The 19,586-nt window shown below is 38.8% G+C and overlaps 1 protein-coding gene across 5 annotated transcripts in view; it reads right to left on the minus strand.

Moving 5' to 3' along the window:
* The window catches only part of Rgs22 (regulator of G protein signaling 22), a 107,292-nt gene extending 97,726 nt beyond the window's left edge, over positions 1 to 9,566 (minus strand). For 3 of the 5 annotated variants that reach the window (XR_010050306.1, XM_063257846.1, XM_063257845.1), the window contains exons 1-2: positions 9,168 to 9,565; positions 8,860 to 8,888 (exon numbers count right to left, since the gene is read on the minus strand). Coding sequence is in view for 3 of the 5 variants with exons in the window: in XM_063257846.1 (XP_063113916.1) it covers positions 8,860 to 8,888; positions 9,168 to 9,192 (54 nt within the window). In the remaining 2 variants the exon portion in view is untranslated. Of the gene's footprint in view, positions 1 to 6,502; positions 6,588 to 8,859; positions 8,889 to 9,167 lie in introns of all 5 variants that reach the window. The other 2 variants (XM_063257847.1, XM_063257849.1) reach the window with 2 other exon arrangements.
* Positions 9,567 to 19,586: the final 10,020 nt, after the last annotated feature.

The raw sequence follows: 19,586 nt of genomic DNA on the forward strand, positions 1-19,586 counted from the left end.
GCTATAAGTTATTTCAAGAGCTGAAAATATTTATTGGGGGAAAGAAAGGTTCTACAAGAGAAGGGGTCTCAAGTGGGTTGCCTTACAACGTTTTTAAAATGCAGGAAAAAATAAATAGATTGATAGATGGCTGGCAGTATAGACAGAAGACATAAAAAAAACAACAGCAGCAAGAAAATAATTGAATCCTTGATAGATATATCAGGTTTACTGTATAATTCTTTTAACTTTCTTACATGCTTCAAAGTATTTCATACCAAAATGTTCGAGGAGGTACTTATGAATGCAGAAACAAGATCAGGTTTCTCTGCACCTTATGGACAGTCTTCTTTGCCTCCTTGCTCTAGAATAAACTGCTGGTTCTCTGATCATCTACCGACCTCTACCCTGAATCCCATCCACTGCAAGTCAGACTGGTGAGCCTTTCAATTTACTCTTCTGTACAAAAAACACCGAGCTTCTTTTTTTTCTAACTTCCTTGGTCACACCATCTCATGAACCAGTCTTTTTAACCACACCTAAATTAGTACAAAGGATCTGTTTGTCTGAAGCCTTCCTAAATGGCTTGTGCTGAATGCAGTTTAGCTCCTAACCATCCCCAGCCTCATTTCATACTAACATGTTCAGTAATAGCAATTTTTTAAAGTTCTGCACCTTGGCACATGTTGATTATTCAGCGCAGACAGGTTTATTCTCCCTTATTCCCCTAACTCTTTCTCTTCTCAAAAAATCTGGAATAGTGATAGTCTGCTTTTCTCCTATAAAAACCTTTATTTCATTCTATAATTGTCTCAAATATTTAATACCTAGAGCTGTCAGTGTGTATATGTCTCACTGAATGGTAAACTTCTGGAAAAGAGGGGCTGTTTCTTATTCATGCTGAAAATCCCCAATGGCTTTATTTTTTTGTTTGTTTTTTGAGACAGAGTCTCCCTTTGTAACGCAGGCTGGCCTTGAATTCACTATGTAGCCCAGGCCAGGCTTAAGCCCACAGTGATCCTCCTGCCTCAGCCCCTTACCAAGTGCTGGGATTACAGGTGAGCAACACCATGCTGGGCTCCAATGCCTTTAGATAGTAGGTGCTTGTAAATTTTTTTTTTTTTTTTTTTTTTTTTTTGGTGGTGCTAGGCATTGAACTGAATTACATCTCTGGACCTTTTAAAAATTACACTGAATTACATCTCTGGACCTTTTAAAAAGTTTTAAAATTTTTAGACAGGGTCTTATTAAGTCACTAAATTTCCCAGACTAGGTTCAGCCTTGCAATTCTTCTCCCCTCAACTCCCACAAGAATGCACCACCATGCCAGGCTTCCTAACATTTTTGTTAAATGAATGTTTAAATGATTACACATTTAATCTGAACAGACTGATGACCTAACAAAGACTAAGAAAATACTAATAAAAAGACATTGTCAAAAGAGAAAAATAAGATGAAAGAAAAATGCATCAAAAGATAAATAGAAAGATTAAAACTGTACAACAAAACTACTATGATAAAATCAGCATGGTACTGGCAAAGAAAAAAAAGCACCTGAGGATCAATTGAACAGATTAGAAGATGCAGACACAACTACAAACTTGCCAGCCACCTTATCTTTGACAAAGGAGCCAAACATGTTCACTGGAAGAAAGATGCTCTCTTTAGTAAGTGGTGCTGGAGGGCCAGGGGTGGTTGCACACTCCTGTAATCCCAGAACTTGGGAGGGTGAGGCAGAAGAATCATTGCAATTTCAAGACCAGCCTGGGTTACAAAGTGAGCCCAAGGTCAGCTTGAACTGCATGAGACCCTGTCTGAAAAAGACAAAATAAAGTAAAATAAAATAAATAGTCCTGGAAAAACTGGCTTTCCACATGCTGATGACCCTTTGACTTTAGTTTAGTGCACAGTGCAGATTGAAGATCTAAATATTAAAACAGAAACACTAAATCTACTGGAAGACAAGGTAGGTAGAAATCTCGAAGACATAGGAATAGGCAGAGAGTTCATGAACAAAAACCAAACTGCATGGGAAGTACTTCAAGAAATCAACAACTAGGATCTCATTGTCTTAAAAAATGGACATCTGAATATACATTTCTCAGACAAAGCAATACAAATGGCAAAATAAATACATGAAAAAATGTTCAACATCATTGGTTACTCAAGAAATGCAAATTAAAACAACAATGAGATTCCATCTTACTCCAGATAGAACAGCTATCATCATACTCCATGTGAAAAAGGGAGTATTTCTGTTTTGTAGAACTTTCACAGATCAAGCAACGTGCTTGAGAAGACAATCCAGCACCTCTGACCCTGAGGCCTTTACTTATTTTACTTTATTGATAACTGTGTAATTTTCTCCCAGGGTAACGTAAGTCATGTTTATTTAGCAGTTCCTCTGTTTTTGGATATGTAGGCTATTTCCGGCTCTTTTCTCTTATTAACAGTGTCTCAATAAACATATTTATGTAAAAAAAAAGAAAAGAAAAGCATCAATAACAAATGTTAGCAGGGCTGTGGACAAAAAGCAACCCTTTCCCACTGTTGGTGGGAGTGTTGGCTAGTACAATCACTGTGGAAATCAATGAGAAGATTCCTCAAAAACCTCAGATTGGAGGTCCCATTCAATCCAGCTAGTCCCCTTCAGGATATTTTCCCAGAAGAATTGAGCATATCATATCACAGTGATATAATTGCACCCATGATTATAGCAACACAATTTGTAACAGCTAAATCTTAGAAACAATTCTAATGCCCAATGAATTGCAGAGCAGAGAAAAAAGGTTGTATTCTTATATAATGGAGTACTATGTTGCTAGAAAGAAGGATAAACCTGAGGCTTTTATAGATAATGGATGCAACATAAGAGTACATTCATAAGTGAAAGAAATCAAACTTGCCTCCCTCATGTAAGAAGCTGAAAGAGTAAATAACAGGTATTGTAAAAGTGAAAGGGAAGAAACTGTTCAAAAAAAGATCAACTGGGATGGGGAAAAAGAAAAGAAAGAGGAGAAAACATTTATTAGTTCATCCAAAGAACTGTTTGTGCTTTCATTGACCATTTTCATGCCTATATCTTGTAATCTGAGCAACTACTTTGAAAATAACAATATGCAATATATTAATCATTGTTAATCTATTATTTTGTTTTGAAATTGTTTTTATTTTTTGTTTTAAAATAGAAAAGTTAAATAGAGGAAAAAGGGTTGAAAAATGAATGAAGATATGTACATGTACGAACTCTACACAAGGAATATAACATGCAAATATACTAGTAATAAGCATAATGGAATCAATAAAAAATTCATAATGCAAAAAAATGCACAATAACATCGGTTCCACAGAGTGTCTTGTGAAAATACAGTTTGCTAAGATGAAAAATATCTTTGAAATTTTAGAACCAAAAGCCCATTTATCTGATTCCATGGGGTTTACAAAACTATATTTTCTTATGAAGGAAGTCCATGAAGGTGGGAAAAAGAATGATTTGCATAATGAATAGCAAAGTACTCCCTCCTTTTGTCCTCAAAAACTGCATTACATCAACATGTACCCTAAATTTCTTTCCACTGCATTTCTCTATCCCTGCATCCTGGAAAGAAATATCCAAAGGCCCGAGGAAGATGAGAGATGTTTTCAACTTCCTTCTTTTCAGTCACATTCCTATTAGGCTTCAGCTAATCCATTAGACCCAATATTCTAAAGCTTTCTTCCTGTATACGTCTTAAAATCCAATATTCTAATTTAAAAGAGTATCTCACTCTTTTTCTCCCCTTCTACACCATACCTAGGAGTTAAAAGAGGACTAGGTAAGCTTTTCTAAATTCTCAGGCACTTTTAGCTCAAACCTCACAATTAACACTTAAATATAAACTGCTTGTCATTGTTTCATATGAAAGGTCATCTCTTCAATCAAAAGTGACACTACTTTTGGAACTAGTAACTAACATGTGTCCCCAAGAGTGTCTAATATAGCCATAAGTGGAGGAAGTGACTTAATTCATTGACTAACGTATCAGTGAAACAGTTTCTGCAGTTTCAAAAAAAAAGAATTCAGGGAATTGACCTTCCGCTGAGTACAGTATTCCACAGAGATGAAAGAACTCCAAATAGCCCAACACTTCCCAAAGGTTCTCTGGGATCTGTCTGTTTCCAGAACACTGGTCTACAGCATTTCTCTCTCCTCTTTAGGAAAAAGAGGCAAAGAGAGAGGTAGTAATGGTAGTACCTGCTCTCTCCGATTTCCACATGAAGCTACCTGCTGTGTGATCTATGTACAGTCTACTAAGTGTCATTTTGGAAAATAAACCTAAGTGATTACTAACTGCCAGGTAATCAGAAAGTCTTACTCATGTGGACTGGACTTATACAATGTTTTTATATTTTTATTAAAATACAGATACTCTTATGATCTCATTTTATTTCATTTGACCTACAAAATAACAGGATATAAATTTGAACAGACAGAGTATTACCTAAAATGAATAATCTTTTTGAGACAAAGTCTTACTATGTAATTCAAGCTGACTTTGAATTCACTATATATGTAGCTTAGGTTGGTCTTGAACTCACTTCCACACTCCTTCAGTTTTCCAAGTGCTGGGACTAGGCATGTGCCACTACATCCAGCAAAATAAATGCTTTTTTTTTTTTTTTTTTGGTAATGGGGCTCCAACTCACAACCTTGCGCTTACCAGGCAGGTACTGTGCTGCTCACCTATATCCCAGGTCCTCATAAGCACATAAATACTGCTTGAAGCTAAATCTCCTCTTAATTCAATGGTTGAGATAAAAGGAATCTTTCTTTTAAAAAAAACCTCTTTTCCTTTTTAAACAGGTTCTACTTTGTTTTAAAGTTAATATAACAGTAGTTTATACATCAGAAAATTTTCAACAAAATAGATCATAATACTATCTTTATTCATAAAGACTTTTTAAAAGTATGATACAACTATTGGTGTAACTGCAAATAAACTGCTTTTAAGGCAAATGCAAAAAAAGAACATTTTGGATTTAAAACACAGATACATATTTAAATCTTTAATATTAATGTATTGTATTTTAATGTTAAAAATCTAGGAGTCACTTCACTTTAAACTTTTCTCAGTGCATACATCAAATCTAACTATATTCCAATGTATTCTAAAGCATTCTGAAGTATTTTCTATGGTAGATGTATTTCAGTTTTTATGTAACATTAGGCAATGAGAGAGGCTAACACTGACAGAAGTAGTGAAGAGAAGCATTCATTTTATCTATATTATTTGAATTATTTACAAGAATATACTTATGCAATACTTATATAATCAAAAACACACTATGCAAGAGAACTGATGGAAGAGGTGAATATATTAAGTTTTTGTGTTTTCTTTACCGAAGATATGGCAATCAGACACAATAACAATGCCAAAGTAGAAAAATGTCAGAAGATAGGTAACTAAGAAATGTGCAATAAAAAAGTTTTCAATAAATATCAAATGGAACTGCAAAAAAAGAAGAGAAAATTATTATACATGAAAATATCTATCAACCAAGATTTACTCATCTTATGGCATATTCTAAGCACTGTATTGTACAAGCTACAGGGAATATTAAGGTCTTTTGAGACACAATGCACAGCCCATACTCATAATTTGGTTAAGAAACTCCACATTTTAAAGATGAAGCATTTGAATATAGAATATACACAGTAGTATATCCTGAATAACAAACGACTGATTCTAAATGAGTTGCTCTACGCTTTGAAGATGAAGATCCCTTGTTAAGGAAAATGTATTTTGCAGACACCCACTATAACCTAATTTTAGATTCAGTGATTAAGAAAATTTAATATGATAAAAAGTTACTATGAACATAGGATCACCACACCAAACAAGCATTATTTAAACAAAACACAAGTTTATTCATTTCATGTAATCAGAAGCAGTTCAGAGCTGATCTTACAGCTTTCCAAACATCGGAAGCCCAGGGCTCTTTGATCTAGTGACTGCCCAAGATGTCACTTCCATCTCATGAACCAAGATGCCTGCCTCGTTCAGTTTCAACATCATATCCTCTTTGCAGCCCAGAAATAGGGTTCATTCTCCTCTCTCTACAAGGAGGCTGAGTATTAGGAGTCAGAATAACCTTGCTTCCAACTGCGGTTCACCCAATTACTAGCTGTGTGTCCTATGAAATAGTTATTTCATCTCTCAAAACATCAGCTTGCCAAAAGTAGGGCGCATACTTCTGCTTATATCCTATTAACCAGAATTGTTCCACAGCACATTTAGTTGTAGGGCACATTAGCAAATGTAATCTATATTCTGGATAGCAAGATGTCTAATATCTACTAAAGAGGAGAAGATGGGAATTTAGGGAGATTCAGGTCTCTGTCACATTTTTTATAAGAATATGTAGTTTATTAATCAGAGCAATACTTTTGCATTTTGGAAAAACAAAAGCAGATATATGTTCAAGACAGGCAGGTTAATCTGCAAATACTTGGTTAAGTATACGGATTTAAGGATCTGCTCACAAACTGGTCTCTGGAAAGCTGTCCCGAGCTCCAAGATGGTCTGGATGATGTTAGCTTGGAACGGTTTCACGGAGATGAGCTGGGCCTGGAAGAATGTGCAAGATTGTGAAATGGATGGGGAAGGGCAACTGAGACAAGACTCGACAGCAAAGGCAGGAGCCAAACAGGGTAGTTTGGCTGGAGCAGAAGTCATGTGGAAGTACTTTACAAACCCAAAGCAGGATGAATGTTGCCTTTATCACAGGCAATTAGAAGGTAAGGTTAAAGAAGGCTGAAAAATTATGCTAAAGCAAGGTGCTTGACATTTATTCAATGTGTGGCCTCAGGCCCAGGGACTGAGCTCTGTAACTTCAACTTACTTGTGAAAGGTGGGTAACAATAACCACCTATTAAGGGTTGCTTTGAGGTTGGATACTAATATGTCACAGCATTCAATAAATATTAGCTATTAATAAAAAGCTTTGCAAAGTCAAATAACATGGTAATAGTTTAGAGCTCAACAGCAATCTGATAGCCAGCCAGCCAATGATGGGAGAAGTAAAAACAAAGGTAGACAAAGCAAAGCAACAGTATAAAATCACAGGTGATACACAGGAGTTTGCATTTTATACTTCAAACCAAGAAAAACTGGAGTTGGCAGAGAAAGTATTGAAGTCAGGAATAGCAGGACTACTGCCAAAGTCCAAGCCTCCGAATGAAGGCCTGAAAGAAGACAGTAGCTGAAAGGCTGGAGAAAATGATTTGGCTATAAAAGGCACCTGGCAAGTGTCTGCAGGCAGCAGATGAAAGAGGAAGGCTCTCATTTGAGTGACTGAATGGCCAATCACACCATTAATCAAGATATGAAAAAGAAGAAGAAGAACAGAATTAGCAGTGTAGTGGCAGAGATAAAAGTTCTGTTTAAGTGACACAAATATCTTGAGGTGATAAAGATGCCCAATAGCCACTGCACATCCAGAGGTGATTGCAAAAGTGGGGTCTGGGCTGGAAGTACATAGACTTAGGTCTATATTTTCATGGGAAAAGATAAAGAGAAGTTGGAGTGGGGAGAGAAAAAAATGAGAGAAGACAGCAGTGGTGGTGTGTGCCTGTAATCCCAGCACTCTGAGAGACTGAGGCAGGAGGATTGTAAATTTGAGCTCTGTCTGGAAAACTTCGTGACTAGAGAGACAGTCTCAAAATAAAAAGGATCTAATGGTTTATAAAGGTGAAAGTGGAAGCCGCCACAATCTGCAAACTTGGGTCTCACTTCTCTCCTAGGCCTTGCGACGCTGAACTTTTGAGACTTACGCTCAGCACCTAGGACTACACTGTCCCTGCCCCACCCTAGCCCAGGTGCTGGGGATTGAACCCAGAGCCTCTGCACTGAACTACATCCCCAGCCCCCCCCCCCTTTTTTTAGCCAGGGTTTCCTAAATCACTAGCTGGCCATGCTGGGCTTGAACGTGTGATCCATCTGCCTCAACCTCCAGGAATTCTGGAATTACAGACAAAGTGTACCACTACAGCTGACAAAGCCCACATTTTGAATGTATCAACACTCATATCTGTTGAATAAAAAGCCCAAAGCAAACAAGATAATCAGTCAACAAGAGAAATGAGTGTGGGAGGACATAAGTAAACAGTGAAAGTGTTTAGGGTTCTTGCAATCAAGCTAGAGATCTACTTCCTGTCCATAAGCTTGAGCAAGTTCCTTAAACACACAATATTATCCTAAACACAGGACTCGCTCTAATGATAATGTATATATTTGTGCTTTTTATTAGTACAGGCTTCACAGTATAAAAAGCACGTTTTCTAGAACGTGTTTCGGGGGGAAAGTCAAGTACATCTTTTTACCTCCCTTCCTTTTCCCCGTACATATTTGGCAAACTCTTTATGACCAATCAACTTCTCCAGAAGTCTAAACTAAGAACAAAATATAACGAACAATTTTAAAGAAATTAGAAATCGACTCACAATCAATGCCATCTACTAATGTTTACTGTAACTAGGAACTGCACAGACACATCACAACCAAACCATGGAGATAAAACCACCTCCCCGGAAGACGCTAAAAAGCTCAAAGAAAGGTCATTTAACAATGATCTCCTTAACATTAGCATCCACTACACAAACCAAGTGGCCCCTTCTTCAAAATGTACCTGTTAACATAAGAAAGACCTCGGACAAAGCTTTCACCATTGTTACTAAACCAAAGCTTCTACTATACTATTCAGGTGACCCCCCAAAAAGTTGTTTTTGAGAAAAAAAAAGGGGGGGGGGGGGAAATAGACAACTTTCTTCTATCACACCATATTTGCTATTGTGAAATAAATACACGAATGAAAGAAGTAGGTCCTGAAAATTATACTTACAAATCCTGCTTCTGTAATATCTGGTGGCTCTGAAAAGAAAAAAATACAACGTGACCTCACTGGCACGGGATTTCCTTAGCAAATGGACACGGAGCGCGGCTGTTGGCGCACGTGGCCGGGGTTCGGGCGGGAACTGGGGGGGCCGGGACGCGAGGCTTCGGGGCCTGGGCTCGGCGACTCGGGGATGGAGGCCACGCGAAGAGGCGGGGACGCGAGGGCTCCGGGACTGCGGCGAGCCGCGGGCAGGGGGCCGCGTCCCGCTGTCCCCACCCACGGACGGGGTCGGGAAGGGCAGGCCCGGGCCCTACCGGCCGTGAGCCGCTCCTCACGCATGGCGCCGCCAGCCCCAGTCCGTGGGTCCGTCCTTCAGTCACGGCGGCGGGAGGGGGCGGCCCGGGGGCCGAGGCCGGGCCGGCCCGGCGGCTCGCGTGTCCCGCCGCGCCCGCGTCGCCGTGGAGCCGGGACAATGCGAGCCGCGCGGCGGGCTGAGTTCCACAGGCCGGGCAGTTGCCGTGGCGACCGCGACTTGCGCCCGTTACATCCGCCCAGAGCTGGGTGCCCGCGGAGCGAAGGGCCGCCGGCTCGGGAGTTCTCCGCTCTCAGCCCCTGGGGCTGGCCAAGCACGCGCCCCCCTGCCAAGCCCAGGGTGGGACAACACGCCGCCCGCGGTGCCAGGGGCGGACAAAGGTCAATGTCACGCGCCCTCGGAACCACTCTCGCCCTGCACTTTGACCCCAGCCGGTCAGGATTGCGGGGTGCTCCAGGTACCAAGCTTTAAGTGACCCCAGGGGGCTGCAAGCCTAAATCGCCTAGAACCAGCGCGCTGGGAGTCAAGTTATGATGGAAGAGTTTATGAAGAATGAAATTGGAAAACAACAAAAACTGTAAATAGAAAAAAAAAAATTTTTTTTTGAAAAGTTGTAGGTAACTCCAGTGCCCAGCCCCGGCCTCTCAAACCTCAAGAAAGCCCAAATCTGGTTGCTTGCACACAACCAAACATTCCCAGTGCAAATGCCCAAAAGAAAACACACCCCCTTCCCGGTCCTTTATCTTCAAATTTCATCATCTAAGTGGTACCTTAAAACCCCAAGTGAGTCAACCAGAAACCTGAGAGTTTCCTCCAAACCTCATATGTATTCAGCCAACCACTAGATCCTTCCATTTCTAAAATTATTTCTGAAATCCAGAATCTCCTCTCCATGCCCACTATAACAACTATAGTTTTAGTACCGGCTCCCATGTATCTGAATTGTTGTAAAAACTTCCTAAGAACTTGCCGTCTTCCAGTGACATGCCTTTCAAATCCACGCTGAAAGCAAGATCATGCATCTAGATACGAATCTGACTCGCTGAATTGCTGAGTGGCTTCATATTTGCCTCCTCTGCATAGAGGACATGAGTGGCTGGAGGCCCACAAGTACGTGAATGCTTAAGGAGTGAGAGCTTATACTTCAAGGAAGCATAACAGCAGCTGCTTACATTTATTGCTTTTTCAGTACAACCTAGGAAAACACAAAAAATCACCACTTTGGCCCGACAAAATCATAAGGTCAAATGAATTTGGTAAAGAAGTAGGGAGAATTTTGGGGAAACACATCTTAAGGACACTGTGGGTTCAAGGAAAGGACTCTGGCCTTCATTCTAAGTGACATGAAGTGGGGCTGGGGATTTAGCTCAGTGGCATAAATGCCTGCCTGGCAAGTGCGAGGTCATGAGTCCAATCCTTAGTACCAAAAAAAAAAAAAGATAAGTGACATGAACCACAGGAAAATTTGAACAGAGAGGTGTCATGAGTTTACTTTTATATGAAAAGAATCCCCCTGGGTGCTGTCTAGATTCAGATTCTGCATACCTTTTAAAGGTAGAACCTTGCAAACACATCCAACCTGTAGCCTGTGGACATACTTGTGTGTTAATTTTTTAAAAATTGAAAACTAAAGGACGTTTTGTTACATACACACATTATATGTTTTCTATGCAGTGTAAGACAGTAACTCTTCTCTCTTTGCAGCTCAGAAAAGCCAGGCCCAGTATAACCTGTGGGGGCAGGGAAGACCTTCTGAGACATTGGATATAGGAAGAAACAGAATACTTGAGACTAACTCCAATGGTTTTAACCAGAATAGACAGGTTAGAGCTGTCATCAAGAGAGAGAGAAAGCTGCAAGTGGATGCTGAGGGGAAAAGTATGAGAAATCTAGTAACCATTCAAATGATAATTTTTTGAGTTTGTAATTGACATAGAAACCAGGATTTTGGGTATAAATTTGAGAATCAACACATAAATGAACTTTGTAGGAGTTTGCTTGTACTGTTTCTGCCAGCAGAGAACAACTTTTCTAACCTTTCGTTTACTGAGTGAAATTTTCTCATTTTTCATGACCCAGCTTGGGAGTTCTCTTCCTGTACATCTTCTCATGAATTCCTTTTTTTTTTTTAATTTTATGGCTTTCTTCTTGTTCCTGTAACACTTGATGCAAACCCATATATTAAAACTATATTATGTTTAAAATTATCGACTCAAGAAGGAATACCCTTAACCTTCAGTGCCACCACCAGACAGTAAACTCCTGGGACTTTAGGGAGCTGCATCTTTTGTAACCTCCTCTCCCCTCTGCATCATACCCGCTACTGAATGTCCACCGTCATAGCTACCTCTTGACATGACCTTCTGGAGTTCCTCTCTGTTCAGGTCAGCCTTCATCCTGTTCTGCTCACAGACAAACTTAATTCTTGTTTCAGACAGCCATACCAATGAGAAGTTCATTTATTTCAATGTTGGCAGCTGACACATTCTTCTTTTGTGAGAAGCTTCCAGTAGCCTAATGTGCTTAGTAGTAGTATTCTCGATTTTCGGTTTAGGAAATTAAGAGTTAGGTAAGATAATTTACAGAAAGATACACAGCTTGAAAGTGTTGAAGCCACAGATTTCTGATACCAAAACCTTTGCTCCTTATCCATTATGTTATGTGATTTTTCTCTCTAAAATTAATCTCCTAAGATTAAAAAAAATAGCATGAGAATCACAAAGACAGAAATTTGAACTCAATGCCTGCATTACGAAGCATTACAATTTTTGGGTGATTTTTGGATAACAGTTGAGACATAATTCACATATCATCCAAGTCACCTATTTAAAGTACACAATTCAGTGGTTTTTATTATGTTCAGAATTGTGTAACTACCACTTTAATCAAATTTGGAACATTTTCATCACCTCAAAGAAACTCCATACCCTCTAAGAATTGCTTGCCTCCCTTAAGCATCCACTAATCCACTTTCTGACTCTATGGTGCTTATTCTGGAAACTTCATATAAATGGAATCACATTACTTGTAGTTTTTTGGGTCTGGCTTCTTTCATTTAGCATAATGTTTTCAAGACTCATCCATACAGTGGCATGGGTCAGTACTCTGTTCCTTTTATGACTGAATAATATTCCATTTCATGTCTTCATTAGCCAGTGGACATTTAGAGTCCCACTTTTTGGCTATTATAAAGAATGATGCTACAAACAGTTGTGTACACTTTTTTGTGTGTAAATATGGTTTCATTTCTCTTAGGTATCTTATTTAGGATCACAATTGCAGTGACTGTAGGGTTTGCTTTCTCTACATGCTGGCCTACATTTATCATCTAATGATGTCATCATAAACATCCTGTTAGATGTGCAGTGGTACTATTTGCCAGTTCCCTCATAACTAGATTCTGTTTACTTTCAGCTCTATGTTCCTCTTACTCCCATGATACACCACGGTGTGTTTTTTTTTTTCCAAAAATACCTTTTTTCTACAACAGTCGACATCATTGTTGAAGTCAAGGTTGTTCAAAACTGAAGGTTTTAATGGGAAATAGAACCATAAAAACAGAATCAAGCTTTGTCTGTCCTCTTATGGCTCTAGACATCTAGTTAGTAAATTTAAAGAGCTTGTAATTGCCTTACATACTTTCCTGTATACCTGGAATTCAACTGCAAGAACCCTGGAAAGCATTTTTGCAGCTGGTTTTCTCTACAAAACAGCGAAAATGATGATATAAGCCAAGGTGATAGAGAATAGGACAGAAGTGACCCCATGCTAATCCTCTAGAGACAGAATACAGTATGGTTTCAAATTTGATTTCCACACTACCACGCTAGAATTGACTTGAATTACAAGAATCGTTTGCAGTAAGGCTGTTGTATGTTGCCTGCTCAGGGTGAGAAACTGCAAGGATTTATTTAATGATTCAGCCCCTGTTGTAGAGACTACCTCATATGTGTATGTGCACATAACCCCTTGACAATCAAGAGCTAGGCCTATTACTTGTTGTTTAAAGATTTTAAAAAGTATCAGAATATCTTTGCTTTTGGTGTGGGAGGGTCTGATTTAAACCTTCATCTCAAATTTTATGAGTGTGAATAGCACCAAATGATAAAATTCATGGCCTAAAAATATATGGTAATAAACTGTGACCTACAACCTTGCAGCAACCAGCCTTGGAGTCCAAACAACAGCTTTGCAACAATAGGCTCAGAAAGGTCGGGATTGGCCAGTAACTACTAGGTTCCTGAATTCTGATCCCACTTTCCACTCAAAACCAATCAGAAACATTAGAAAACCAATCAGCACATTAGAAAGTTTTTCCTAGGAGCCGAATGGGAACTCAGCATCTAGTGGTATATGATCCCACCTCTACACTCCAGTTCCTAAAGTAACTGAAGGAGATTTAGATACATGGGCTATAAAAGTTATATGATATTTACTTACATTCTTTTGGTTATTGCTGATTATCTTTTTGTTATTGTTAAACTCTATGTCTTATCTGTATTGTATAACAACTACTCATATCCATATTACATTTAACTGGAAAATGGCCTCTTTTTCTACTTCTTAACAGTTCATAATTTTTTGAAGAACATAATTTAATATATTCATTAGGCAATTTCTTAACTCATGCAAGAAAACTACCATGTGGACCTGCTGGTTTAGATTTATTCTACTTGTCAATATATTCCATTCCATTGCTTTGTTTCTTGCACAGACTGATGAGATAATTCAAATTTGAACTCTTTCCTAGTTCTTTAAATATTGCTCTGATAGGGAATAAAAAGTCTAGTGACTCGAATTTTCTGTCAGCTCACCTGAGGCCAAATCGGCAGCAAGTGATGCTCCAATAAGCTGGGAGTAGCAGACCCAAATCTCTGGTGGTGCAGAAAAGGGGTCTATAGGGGCAAACAGAAAGCCAACACCAACCCCCACTCTAACACCAGTCTATACTCACTGATGTGGAATGAACATATTTGTATAAATTCTCTAAGTCTTAGACTTTTTGTGTAGAAAAAAAATGTTTGCAGACAAAAATGCTACCTTCCTCATAGGGTTACCCTTAACACAAAGAAATAATGTCTCCGTAGCTCACTGCCAGGCCAATTTAAAAACTAGCTACCAACAACAGAACTACGCAAACATGTTAGACACAAGTTCTGTCTCAGGGTTCCACAGCCCTTCGCTCATCCCTTTCAGGGTCTGTGGGGTTAGAGGAGCAGATACCAGAGCACTAAGAGGAGGTAAATAAGGAGGAGCCTGCCCTAGGGTAGATGTACTCCCCAGGAAATACTTCAGGAGCATTTACAGGGCAACTTGAATGTGAGAGTGAATTACACTGTGCCAGTACATAAGGTGGGAGGCAGCAGGGGAGAAAAGGAGGAGGCCTTAGGTCAGCGGCCTTGACACCTCCTCATTTTTAACAATGACACAGAGGAATGGTTCGAGTTAGGAGTTTTTCTCTTTGCCCATCACACTTGGTATGGACCTAACCTATACTGGGTGGAGAAGAGATCACAAAGAAGGTTTCTCAAAACATGGAGCTTTGGCTCAGAGTAAGTAATGTAAGTCAGAAGAACTCACTGTCTAATGAGGAAAACATAAAAGCTCTGATACACACGGCGATAACACAGTACAAAGGGCACAGCTGCAAGGATGGGAGGGAGCAACCAGGCTGGGATGGGAGGGAGGTGAGCAGACTGCCCGACCCCTGAGCAAAGAATTTAAAGGCCAGTAGGAGGGAGGCATGCAGGAAGGCAGAAGAGTGACAAAGCAAGAGGGAGAGCAGCACTGGAGAGGAGGGAGGGATGGGAAATGGAAGGCAATGGGACCTCTCAGTGGCCAGAGGCCCGGCAAAGCTACAGAAGATAAGGTCAAGTTTTCAGTCCTTGAGAAACTCGCTAATGGTGGAAGACAAGAGTGTAATACAAACAAGATATGAGTGAAATATGACCAAAAAGGAAAAAAAATGGATAAATAAACACTAGATTCAAAAAAGGTAGAATGTTCATTTTGTTGACAAGACCAGCAAGTGACTCATGGAAACAAACTAAGGATTAGCTAGATTGTAACAGATTTTAATATGGCAAGAGAAGAAGGAAGTGGGAGAAATCTCTTGGGAAAATAGCAAGGAGTCTATTTGGCTGGAACAAAGTGTACGAAATGGGAGAGATAGTTAGAAACTTGGACCATTTGGAGAGCCTAAATTCTGCTGTATTTTTAACAATAAGCAATGTGGTCGGAGACACATTTTAATACAAATGACCTGGCAGTGAACATTTAGGAGAAATTCAAGTAGGGAGCAAGGAGAAGCAGGGAGACCTGTTAGGAGGCGTTGGCGGCATTCTAGGTACTGTGTGGCTAAATCCCAAGCACTACCTTTCTGCATGAAGTCGGATGCCAGAGGGAAATCACTGGTAGCGTGACACTTCTTTCATAACCAGCTCTCATCTGCCACGTTTCCAAGGCTCCTTCCACTTCTCTGGCTCCGCAGTCCATGAGGACAGAGCCAGGAGTGCAGAGCTGCTGGGCAAGGAAACACAGATGGCCAAGGCACAAATCAGAGCCAGCCAACAAGGTGTTCTATTAGAAGGCATCTGGGAAAGAAGTTCACTTTCATGAGCCAGCTAAAATATTTTAATTACCTACTCTGAGTAATAACTATTCCTTAGATTTCATCTATATACACTTTAAAAATTAACTCAGAAACACTTCCTGTATTTGGCAATGTCATAGCATATCAACATCAAATACATAAAAGCTACATTTACTTTTGTGAAGAAAAGCCAAAATAATCATAAATGAATCTTTGGTGCCCCCTGGTGGAATGTTTTAGTGTGAGCTTTGAAATATTTACCTTGCCTAGAAAAATAATGGAGTATCTCCATCCTTTAAAACATGTAAACACATACATCACACTTTTTAAACCAGAAGCAATTTAAAATAAAATAACAATACAAACCAGAAACATAATAAATAGGAAAATATTCAGTTAATTTTTATGTCATAAATTTATGACACTTTTGCTCTGTCAAAACTTAAAGGCAATATAAAAACAGCTTACACGGTGCCAAGTAAGTATCAAAAATATTTTCTTAACAGAACTTTAGCCCTCATTGTTAAGAAGTTTGTAGTAAAACAGGGCAGTGCACACCTGTAATCTTGGGAGGCTGAGGCAGGTGATGACTGTGAGTGCAAGGCCAGCCTGGACTATGTAGCGAGACGGTTTCAGAAAAAAGAAAGAAATTCATAATAAGATTTAATTGTTTAAATCACTAGAGTGAATGTAAATATCTGTGTGTGTACCTACAAGAAAGCTACTATAAAATGACGAGATGGTTCTTAGAGTTTTCATTTTCTATTACTTGACGCAAGTCTCTAATTAGCTTTTCCAAAGTGGGAGATGGAAATTAGGAAATAGTTGTATATTTTAACTAAAAAGGCAAATAGAAAAATCCTGCTCATTAGCTAGGAAGGCTGCCAAGGGATCGGACCAGAGAGGGGCAGATTGAGAGATTCTCTTCCTAAAGCAGTAGAAGGTAAAACAATTGGTGGGTTTCCTCTGAATTAAAGTCATGGTGCTAAAAACAAACTTCCCTTCTGAATCCTATTTTGATATTTTTCGTTAGGAAATTTTATTATAAAATATGTGCACTATCTGGGCACTCTGGGGACCCTATGAAGCTGAGGCAGGAGGATCGAAAGTCAAAGCCTGGCCTGGACAATGTAGTGGTTTAGTGAGAACTTGTCTCAAAATTTAAAAGATGCCTAGGATGTACTGTTATGGGAACTCCTGGGTTCATCCCCCAATATTTTGCTTTCATGTGCGTACACACACACATGCACAGTGTTCTTATTTTACTCATGTTCACTTGATCAAAATACTTAAATCTCAAGTAAAACTGGAAATATAAGGCTTACATTGTTACAACTATCTTCAGTACAAAAGAACATGCTTATTATTTATCTTTAAAATTAAATATAGTAAAATGTATAGTATAGTAAAACGCATTGTCTCCACCAAACAGATAAAATTACTTCATTCTAATTGGCTAAAAATGACAAGATGACAAATGTGACCATTCTTGGAAGGCACCTGGCTGCAAGACCAAAGACAACACCAAAGTGTCTCAGGGTGGACTAGAAACAGGATTCCAGGTCATGCTGCACAACTGGATGTCACGGAAATGTTTATCTTCCTTTCCCATTATTCTGTAACAAAATTGTAAAAATTCTCAAGATACTGGAAAATATGAGCATTTAAGTGACATAGACAACATTACATTTAATTTTTTAAAAAAGTCAAGAAACTGGATATGTGATTTTAAGATCTTAAAAGTCACTGCAGGAATGACATTGAGATCAGGTGGCAATCAAAATCAAAGAGTATAAAATAACAAAAATGTCCATGTCACAGATGGAGATTTATTTTATTATTTATTCTGTGTGCTGGGAATTGAATTTAGGACCTCACATGTGCTAGGTAAGCACTGTGTGCTACATCTTTTATTTTGAGACAGGATCTTTGTAAATTGACTGAGCTGGCCTCAACTTGCTCTCCTCTTACCTCAACCTCCCATATAGGTAGGATTACAGGAATGTGCCACCATGCCCAGCTGAAGATGGAATTTCATTAGAGCCTCAAAAGAGACAGTAAAGGCAAGTAGTGTGGATTAAATAAATTGGTGAGGTGAATGAGGTGGCTTTATACAGTAACAGAACCATGACTGGAATAAATTTCTTAAAAACAAAGAAACTTCTCTATGAAAAAAAAAAATTAAACCTAGCTGGGTGTGGTGGCACATGCCCGGAATCCCAGCCCTCAGGAGGCTGAGGCAGGAGGATTGCTGTTTGAGGCTAGTCCGGGTTGCATAAGCAAGTTAAGGCAAGCCTGTGCTACATAGTGAGACACTGTGTCAAAAAACAAAACAAAACAGAAAAGGTAAGCTTGAAAAAAACGATGTAAAGCAGTAAGTTGATCCTGATGTGGGAGATGTTTCAAAAAACTAGACACAGAGAACCGAATTTGGTTAGAAACAAATAAATTGGAATGTAAAATTTATTAAATACAACTAACATTTTGTTCAGTTTACTAATTTTTATATTTTGTCTCCAAAATCCAGTGAATTATAATGTAGATAAAATTTAATATCAGTGAACCAAAATTTTATAGCAATTTAAGCAAAAACCTAAAATTAATGGTAGATTTTTCCAAACATATCTATATCTAAATTAGCACTTTACTCTTATTAATGTGTAAGAGCCACCTTTAAATCTGTATGTGTAGTTGTAAACACAAATATCTGTGTACACCTAGCAGTTACCTAAAACACACACGAAAAATTATAAAACTATTTTCAAATTCCTTTTGGACCTTACAGACTGATTCAGCAATAGAGTTTATTATTTTTTTGTTGCTGTTCTATAAATCAACCTCAAGTCATTTGGGGGGAGGAGTTGTAATGGCTTGTATGTAGATGTCCCCCCAAGCCTTATGAGGAGGTGACTAGATCTTCAGTGAGTATGGATTATGGGTATGTAATAACTGGCTCAGTCCATTGATTGGATTAGCAGTTTGGAGTGTGGCTGAATGAATTTTCCAAAGACAGAAGAGCCACTCTGTGGTTTTAGTCTATTTTGTATTGTTTAATCTCAACATACATGAAGTTATGGACAGTTATCTTGAAGAGAACAAGAGACATTATGGCAGCCATTGTTGATTTTCCTATTGTCTGGTTTTGAAGGCCTGTAATGCCTTCATTACTCTGATCAATTTTATACTATATTTTGTATGAATTCATTATGTGTGAAGATATAGACAACTATTTAGAAGAAAACAAGAAACATTATGGTAGCCACTGTATGTCTATTGTTGTCTTATTTTTTTGTCTCCTGTTGTGTTGCTTTGAAATTTGTGTCTTACATTGTTTTCCTTTGATCTGCTTAGTTCTGTTTTGATATGTTTAGTTTACCCTCTTTAAAAATTCTACAGAAAAAAGAAGACCCTCACTGGGTATGAGTGGCACCAACAACAGGCTTATAGCCTGAGTGGAATAAAAAGGTCACTGCTTGCTGCTCTTCTGCCTGCCTTGCTAAGGACTGTTTCTCCTTCACCATGCCATGCTGCCTTGGAGCCAGTTGACTGTGGACTGAAATCTCTATGAACTGTGAGCTAAAATAAACCTTTCTTCTTTAAACTTGTGGGTGTTGGGTATTTTGTGCCACCAATGAGAACTAAAACCGAGGTACACTATAATTCTACATAATCATAACTCAGTAGCTTTTCTTAAAAATTAGCTGATTCTTTTCCAACCACTCCAAGTTTGTCAAAATAATAAATCTGTAACTATAGTTTCAGAAATTTTAAAACTATGTTTTGAAATGTATGAATTATAAGGGCTTATTAACTTCCCACTATGGATAA

This window comes from Cavia porcellus, unplaced genomic scaffold, assembly GCF_034190915.1.
Source record: "Cavia porcellus strain 051 isolate PalLab524CR breed Dunkin Hartley unplaced genomic scaffold, mCavPor4.1 scaffold_10, whole genome shotgun sequence".
NCBI classification, from domain to species: domain Eukaryota; kingdom Metazoa; phylum Chordata; class Mammalia; order Rodentia; family Caviidae; genus Cavia; species Cavia porcellus.